General features: G+C 44.2%; 1 protein-coding gene across 1 annotated transcript; it reads left to right on the forward strand.

Moving 5' to 3' along the window:
• The first annotated feature begins 500 nt into the window (after positions 1 to 500).
• On the forward strand, positions 501 to 4,599 carry LOC131685836 (uncharacterized). The gene is made up of 3 exons (XM_058969821.1): positions 501 to 638; positions 697 to 3,460; positions 3,517 to 4,599. Exons 1-3 carry the CDS (start codon positions 632 to 634, stop codon positions 4,499 to 4,501), a joined length of 3,756 nt encoding a protein of 1,251 aa, XP_058825804.1. The 5' UTR covers positions 501 to 631; the 3' UTR covers positions 4,502 to 4,599.
• The last annotated feature ends 4,817 nt before the right edge of the window (positions 4,600 to 9,416 follow it).

Genomic DNA, 9,416 nt, shown 5'->3' on the forward strand with positions numbered 1-9,416 from the left:
TGGTTTCCCAAAAATAACGTACCTAGCTACCCTACCACCACCAGCAGCAATGAACTGGAAACTCGATAGTAATAGAGCAGTTGTGAGTCCGCTCAATCGTTTAATTGCAAATTTGAAACATCTTCCAACACGTGCGGATTATCAAAGTCATTCCGGGGCTCCCAGACAGACCAATGAGAGCCAGCAGTTCCGAATGGCGGGGGAGTTTAATCTGTATTATCACATCCGCCATAAAGATAAACTTGCCGCCCCACAATTCACTGCTGCTATCTGGGGCTAGCGTCTGCGTCTAGGAGTTAATGGAACAGTTCGAGCGAGTGGTGCATAGTTAACAAATTCTGTGTTTGTTTTGGTCAGTTCCGTAATGAACAGCAACAGCTGGTGGTGATACAATTCTGTTCGTTGAAATCTGGGAGTTTGGATGCGGTTTAGAGTAACGGGTACAGTGCATCCTGACGATGAGTTTACGACGACGGCGCGCTATTGGTTTATCTAATCAATTCGATTATTTTATATCAACTTCCTCGAATTGCAGTCGGCGATAAGCCGTGGGCTGTTTCGATTATTTAAACCAAATTTGGGCGTGAGGTAATGGTCAGTTTTGGTTGGCAGGCCGGTATAGGAACAAGATATGAATGGTAAGTAATCGGGTCGATTAGCAAGTGGACGTAGTTAATGGTTTTTTTTGCTTGACAGTGACATGGACAGTAGTTGCTCTAGTGTTGGTGGTTTTTGGAACTGCTGCAAGCGGTCAAGCTAATCGATGTGCAGACCGGCCAGATTTTTCGTTTGTCAAAGATGAAGAGTACTGCTATCGGTTCTCTATTTGCATCAATGGATTCCCTTATCCGATGAGATGCAGCGGTGATCTCTGGTTCGACGAAGAAGCTCAAAGCTGCGGTAGTTCTGAACTGGTCACGTGTGACGTTGAAACACCAACTACTCCGGCTCCGGTGCCAGGAATTTGTGACGGAGTCAAAGATAATGAACTGGTACTGCATCCATACTTTTGCAATACATACTTCATATGTATAGGAGAAGTAGGAACTCCGGTGGTTTGCCCATCGGGAATGTGGTTTGACCGCGAACGTCAGATTTGTGGTGATCCTGCGGATATTAGTTGCCCGCATGGTCCGGCTGGTGCGGCTAGATGTCGATCGGAGGAAAACTTGGCTCTTGTGCCGAGTAATCGATTCTGCAATCGTTACTACCAGTGTGTCAATGGATTTCCATTTCCCATGATCTGTCCCGATAACCAGTGGTTCGATGCTGTCAGAGATGTTTGTGATGACAGAAGCAGCATGCAGTGTGATATGGAACCGGGTGAACCGGTTGAACCGCCTCCGCTAAATATTTGCGATGCAACGCCGAATAATTTCCTAACGGCACATCCTACAGCGTGTAACAAATATTTCGTCTGCGTCAATCAAGTAGGCTGGTCAAAAATGTGTCCACTGAACTTATGGTTCGATGCAGCCGGTCAAACGTGTGTTCGTGCTGGCGTAGTAGACTGCCCGTTAGGACCGCCGATGCCACCTGAAACCACTACTACTCCATTCAGTCGATGTGATGATGTTCCAAACCTGTCATTTGTAGCTGGTGATGAATTCTGTTATCGCTATTATCAGTGCCGCAACGGAGTCCCCTTCCCGATGATTTGTCCGGGAAACTTGTGGTTCTCGGAACAAGCTCAAGATTGTTTGGACCCTGAGACAGTCCAATGTGACAATGACGATTCTCCGCCACCGGTAACGCCAACTCCCGGGGTCTGCACTGATGTCGAAAATGGTGCCTTTGTTCGGCATCCACTTCACTGCAATCAATACTATCTATGTGTAGGAGAACTCGGTATCTCGTTGATCTGCCCGGCTGGTCAGTGGTTCGATGAACCGAACCAGACTTGCAACAGCCCACTGAACGTAGAGTGTCCTCATGGTCCAACAACGCCGGCTCCGGACCCATTCGCTGTATGCCACGGTATTTTTGAATACCACTTCGTACGGAACCAGGACTACTGTTACCGCTACATCCAGTGTATTGGAGGTACACCATTTCCTCTCATCTGCCACGATGGAATGTGGTTCGACGAAGATCGCCAGACTTGCGACCGCTCGGATTATGTTGAATGTGATGGCATCGAACCGCCAATCGTTCGGCCACCAGATCACTCCGGCATTTGCGAGGGAATTGAGGATGGTATCCTTGCTCCACATGACACTTTCTGCAATGAATATTTCCTGTGCGTCCACGAAATCGGTTGGCCTATTATCTGCCCCATAGGATTGTGGTTCGACGAGGAACAGCAAACATGTTCTCCCGCTGGCCGAGTCAGCTGTAAACTAGCTCCAGAGCATCCACCGGTAACCGAAAGCCCGTACGCCATGTGTAAAGGTATTCCGGAAAATGCTTACGTTCGTGATTCGGAATATTGCTACCGTTTCTTCAAATGCGTCAGTGGATCTCCATTCCCAATGACCTGTCCCGTCGATCAGTTTTTCGACGAACGACAACAACGCTGTCGAAACTCAACCGAAGTCACGTGCCCAATCGAAGATCAAACACGGCCACCACCGACTGCGGGTGTTTGTGTTGGAGTGGAAAACTCCGTTCAAGTGCCAAACCGAAGAACCTGTAACCAGTTCTACACCTGTGTTGACGAAGTTCCGTTCCCGCAAATCTGTGGAGTAGGTCTCTGGTTCGATGAAGCCAGGCAGACCTGCTCACAACCATGGGAAACGACCTGCGATCTAGGACCTCCCACTACGACAACCAATGCTCCGCATCCGTGGGCGCTGTGTGAAGATGTTCCAAACTATTCGTACGTTCCTAGCCCCAACTACTGCTACCGGTTCTTCCAGTGTATTGACGGAGCCCCTTTCCCAATGACTTGTTCCGGTAATCTGTGGTTCGATCCAGATCGTCAAATCTGCGCTAATCCAGAGGAAGTCGCATGTATAGTCAATCCTAACCCACCAATCGTTCCACCGACTCCCGGTATCTGTAGCGGAATTGACAACGGACGCCAGGTTCGAGGACCACGCGCCTGCAACCAGTTCTACGTTTGTGTCGACGAAATCGGTTACTCGCTGGTATGTCCTGATGGACTATGGTTTGACGAATTCCATCAGATCTGTTCAGCACCGTCGTATACCTACTGTCCGTTGGCACCAGTGGTTACAACCCCATCACCGTACGAACGCTGCGAGAATGTCCCCGATTTGCGAATGGTTCGAAACGACTTCTACTGCTACCGGTACTACCAGTGTGTCAACGACGTCCCGTATCCAATGATCTGTCGAGCCGGACTTTGGTTCGATGTGGAACGTCAGTTGTGCGATTTGAGTCTCAACGTCCACTGCGATCTGCGACCGGGATCACCTGGACCAATCATTCCTACTCCCGCAATCTGTGAAGGCATCCCCAATGGAAACTTTGAGAGGAATTGGAACTTCTGCAATCAGTAAGTACTCTTCATCTTTTCATTAATCTTACGAACTTAAACCCGTAAATTTCCAGATACTATCTGTGCGTCGATGAGGAAGCTTACCCTCAGATATGCCCGGATGGTTTGTGGTTCGATGACTACCGACAGTCGTGTGATAGGCCGGAAAAAGTGTACTGTCCTTTGGGAGCCTCGACTGCCGAGCCAACACCGGAGGAACGCTGCTACGGAGTCCCAGATTTATCCTACCTCTCCAATGACGGCTACTGCTATCGTTACTTCCAATGCGTTGATGGTGTACCGTATCCGCTGATATGCAACAGTCATCTATGGTTCTCGGAAGAATCCCAGTCTTGCCTAACGACCGATGAAGTGAGTTGTGAGGGAGAAAACCATCCACCGGTAGTACCACCGACGGAAGGAATTTGCACCGGAGTTGAAAACGGTCGCCAAGTACTGCATCCCGTATTCTGTAATCAGTTCTACGTTTGCATCGATGAAGTTGGCTTTGCTCAGATCTGTCCCTTTGGACTGTGGTTCGATGAGCCTCAGCAAAGTTGCAGCTCACCTCCGGACGTCGAATGTCCTCACGGTCTTGTGCCGACGGCATCTCCAATCGAAAATATTTGTCTCGATAAACCGACCGGTGCGAAGGTAGCTAATCCGATCGAGTGTGAGTGGTTCTACATCTGCATCGATGGTAATCCATTCCGATCTCCTTGCCCGGAGCAAATGCTATTTGATCGGAACTTGCTGCAGTGCGTTCCGGCTGATGAGGCCGATTGTGCTACCGTGGTAACGACAGTTCCTACTCCAGGACCATGCTACGGTGTCGAGGATTATACGTTGGTACGAAATCCGTACAATTGCGCCGGCTACTACGAATGTGTCGGAGGGTACGGTCGTCCGTCATATTGTCCTCCAGGGGAGTACTTCAGTGAGGAGTTACAACAGTGTGACGCAGCGGATAATGTTGATTGCAGTGTGGAGGGTTCGTCGCCGGAGGAGGACGAGGAGTTTGAGAAGCTTTTGTCGATGGAAGGAGTTGAAATAATCTAAGTGAGTGAAGTGTTTTGCTGATGTAATATACGTTGACAGTGTTGTGATAGGTGTATCAATTTATTAGGATATAACAATAAAATTACCTGTAAAACGAGCTTATCGATTCATTTTTAATCGTAATAATCGGCCAATTAGTGTGTTATCAGTGATATTTATTATTTATGGAGAGTTATCACTTTATCTGAAACGCTGATGTTTGGGAATGCCCATAACGGAGAATTCGCCAATTGTACGAATTTGTGGGTTGTCTAGCCGTGCCCCTTTGCAGGTACTCTTGAGACGGCACCGGTGGTTGATTTCTTTCACTATACTTAACATAATGTTTTGAATTTTTTTTCTGTATGAGCTCGAAAATAGTTACAAGATTCTTGTATAAAATTTTGAAATGTGTAAGATTACAATGGATAACGAAAAAAATGATTACGCGTGAATTTTATAAAAAAAAGACAATCCGATTGGTTGCTATGTGCGGAACACTTCCATCAGCAGTGCGAAAGTAATAAAAGGCCATGCTATACGTATCATACCTTGGTCATTTGAAATCAACTGCTGAAGGAGAAAGATATCGTTGACACCATGTGTCCGAGCCAGGGTACCACCGTTTACACGAACCGAACAGCATATCAATTGCAAATGAAATCCTTTTTTGGGACGATATTTTCGATACTTCAGAATATGTATTACCGATAAAAAATTAAAAACCAGCGAACCGGAATAAATTTTATTTTCTCTGAATTCTGAATGATTTCTGTATGTCCGCTAAAATGCAACAATCGATTCCGACTCAATCAATTTTGGAATCGGTGGTTGAATTTGATCTTGAATCTACCCAATTTTCAATTGGCAAAGCCGATTTGAACAAAGCGATTAATAATCCCAAAAGAAACAAATATATGAGCAAATAACGAACACTTCTATAGCCATCAATCACCCACACGGTAAATCCATTGAAGAGGGCATAAAGCATCAATTTACAATTTCAAATGAACCTTCAACATGTAAACAACATCTCAAAGCAAGTGAAATCAATTGCTTTCCATCGTTATCTACAGTGCCGCAGCTCTGTTTTCAGTTACCAAAACCCTTCCCACCCGCCATCTCTCGTTCGTTTCGATATTGTTAACAAATCGTTCCCAGCGCATATATTTGCTCTTACACCCCGAAACGAAAATCGAATCTCTTCATTCAGAGTTGAGTTGAGACAGAGTTGTTTCGCGTGTCTTCGCGAGCAAGCAAACATCTTTCAGCAAAGCACTGCGGCAGCATTCGAATCTTTTACCTACACTAAACTGTATGGTACGGTATGGCGAAAGCGAATGAAGAAAAAAATCTTCGAAAGGAAAAGAGGCCACTGATGAAGACAACATTCCCGGGTGAATTGTTTCAGGTTCCTTTCCACCAGCCACTTTTCGGTTCGGTTCTGCCCCAATAGCATGGAATTTGTGAGCGATGCTGGAACAAACCGAGCCAAGAAAAATCCGTTTGCTGCGCGATAAAAGTTGGGAAAGCTTTTTTTTTGGTTTCTCCCGGAAACTATAGCTGCAACTATTCGAAAGAGACAAACCGGCAATGAGGTGTCCTGGATGGGGTTCGGACCATTTGGTCGATCGGTTGGCTACTAGATAAAATTTTGTTCCCATCGTTCTTAGAAAAACTATTTCTGAGGTGATTGTCTGGTTCAATTTTGAGATAAATCGATCAAGTTTAGACAAGTGGGCCAACGACCTTGAAATTCGTATGAGATTTTTGGATAATCTACGTGAAGAAAATTCAATTCTTCACGTCTTCCTGCCTAAGTAGCGCTCTAGGCATCATATCATCAATAGAACTGAGATTCAGGAAGAAAATGGTGTTTTAGGCAACTTTGTTGAAGACTGAATTAGTTTTGCACAAAGCCCAAAAGCATATGGTGTTGGTGTCTTCTACAAAGTTGTATAATAGATGTTGTACCTTTTTCTATCGATAAGTCAGTTTTGACGCGTTCATCCGGTGAAATGCGGAAAAACAGTTTTTGTAACGTGAGCGCAGCTTCGCAAATTCATCGGAACATACCGTTCAACGATTTTTTTTAAACAAATTTAACGTAATTGAAGACGGACTGGATGCAATATTAGTCCATCCACAAAAGGATCTAGCAACCCTAAAGGAAGGCAAGGCTCTAGATTCGGAGGATAGCAAAGTTGGAGAATTAGGATTCTAAAGAACCTCTATACTAAACAACAAAACAGCTACAAGCGACCATGGGCAAAATAACCAAACTACGCAATGCCATCTTTGAGCTGCACCAAAAGCCGTCCGTCTACTCCTGGGTGAACACTCCTTCTGATGAAAGTGCCCCAGCCGGAAAAACGCAGGAAGAACAACCAGCCCCCATAACTGTAGCACTGTAAACTTTCCCATAAGATACACGGTTGTATTCAAATGTATACCCCTAGGACGTCCTCGACCTCGTGTAACTTAAAGTTTTTACACGACAAGCTTCAATCACATTCAACAGCATGTGACTCGGACTAAGTCGTAGGGTAGGCGTGCTACTGGGCAAGCTGGAGGGATTTTGCGGATCTTTGAATATTGAAACCACTCAGCTTCCTTAACGGTGCTAAATGACATTGTGGTATGTTCGTGTAGTGTTTGGGAGATCACTGATGAGTTCACTGGACACTGGTACGTACCGTACTGTCGACTTTGTCGGTAGCTAGATGGACCGCCAAGGACTCGCTGATCGTCTAAGTTAAAGTTGTTTTGCATTACCACAACTGAAAATACTTCGCCCTTTACAGAATCTGAGGAGGTAGTCCCTTCTCAGACAACTAGAGTACCGCACTCGCAATCTCCTTCCCAAAGAGATGCAAGGCTACCAGGGGCCCGAAAGACTTCCGACCCCTCAGTTTTCTCCCTGCTTGGGAAAGACGATGGAAAGAATGGTAAACAGAAGCCTTATGGCCCCCTCCAGATTTTCTCGACTGTCCCCAGTTAGGATCCCGGAAGTGATCCTCGGAACCATTCGACAGGCATTCACTGGTCCAGTATTTCAATGCGCAATTGAATATAGTAAAGTGAGACAAGGTCACATGTGCTTTCAAGTCCCTTGAACAGAGAACGACAGGGAGAATGCGATTCGTGAATGAGACAGGTAGATATTTCAAAAGTTTTATTTGCATTGTTACTACTATTTACTAATAGTGTGAAATGTCTAGGCTATGTCGATAGCATAAAAGCCGTGCATTCAGTTGATTGCAATGCAATTCATCCTTATAGCTTTCATATTGTTTCGTTCGGAATTCTCGTGCAGGAAATATGGATAAATAAGTCCTATACAGACCAATACTGTGAAAAAGAAAAGGTTCAAACTACTCAGTATATCCAAATATGGACGACTATAAGTTAGAAGACACATTGTAGCCTTATCCCCCATCGAGAGTGGTTACTTTGGGAGACTTCTTTTCCTGGATCTAATTTGTGGATATTTTTGGTCTTTGATCCGTTATTTTTCATGAAAGTTCGTACCAATACAACGAATGTGTAGCTGATACAACTCATGGTTCATTCGCCTGCGCCACGTTCCGTCTTCCATCTGCACGCCACCATAGATGATACGCAACACCTTTCGTTCGAAAACTCCAAGGGCGCGTTGGTCCTCCACGAGCATAGTCCAGGTCTCGTGGCCGTAAAGGACCACCGATCTAATCAGCGTCTTGAAGAAAATCAACTTCGTGCGGCGGCGAATTTTGTTCTACCGGAGCGTCCTCTGGAGTCCAAAGTAGGCATGATTTCCCGCCAAGATCCGTCTCTGAATTTCTCTGCTGTTATCATTGTCGTCGGTTACCAGCCCAAATACATGAATTCGTCGACCATCTCGATTTCGTCAACGTCAATCCGAACTCGGGTGGGAGGTTCACATTGTCGTCACTAGAACCTCTTCCTCTCATGTATTTTGTCTTCGAAACGTTGATGGCAAGACCAATCCTGCTGGCTTCAGCTTTCAGTCTTTGAGCATATATTTCATTCAAAACTCAATAGAGATACGAATAGTTTAAATATCGCATGTGGAATGTCTCTTTTGAAAATTTTCATCGTAAAACTTTCATATTACCCAGTTAAGCCAAATATTTTTCGGATATAGCCATGAATTTCCTTGATTATAGTGTAGATACAGGCTTTGAATACAATTGAATTAAAATTGAGTTAATGTAGCAGCAGACAAAAAATAGTTTTGTTTTCTCAAATTACAATTAATAAATATTTCAGATTTGCAATAATAAATATTTCAGATTTGCAGATTATCACACAACTTAGAAATGGATACAGAAATAGCTAGATAGATGCGATAGAAGAGAGACAGAGAGAGAAAGAGAGAGCGAGAGAGAGATGGGGGGGGGCGTATGAGGAATGGCAAATGATGGTTAATTCAGTGACATTATTTTTATAAGTATATTATTATGATATATTGATTTCTTTCATTCTTGTCATAATTAATGTGAGTAGTAATTTTTGCGCCATAAGCAGTATAACCTAAATCTTGGAAAAGAGCTAAATTTTCGCTATATTTTTGGGCTTTAAACATACAGTTGCTTTCGGTGACGCCACAAGTATAATTGTATGAGAAATCTTTTATCTCACTACTAGGTGAATTACTTGTTGATCTGTGTATTGATATACCATCCAATTTACCTCATGATTGAACGCAATGCCTAATCCAAGGAATAAATACTAGAACTTACTGTTTCTTTATCAACACATTATTTTGTCTTTGAACTGAACTTATATATTGATTTTTGAGAAATAGTTCATTTATTATAAAGGTAGTTCACAAAATGTTCTCAACATCGAATTCCTTGAATCACGTAGATGTGTTTTCATACCCCGATATTCAAAATTGGTTTAGTTTTGCCCCTAAAACACCAGTGCAATA

This window comes from Topomyia yanbarensis, chromosome 2, assembly GCF_030247195.1.
Source record: "Topomyia yanbarensis strain Yona2022 chromosome 2, ASM3024719v1, whole genome shotgun sequence".
Lineage (NCBI taxonomy): Eukaryota > Metazoa > Arthropoda > Insecta > Diptera > Culicidae > Topomyia > Topomyia yanbarensis.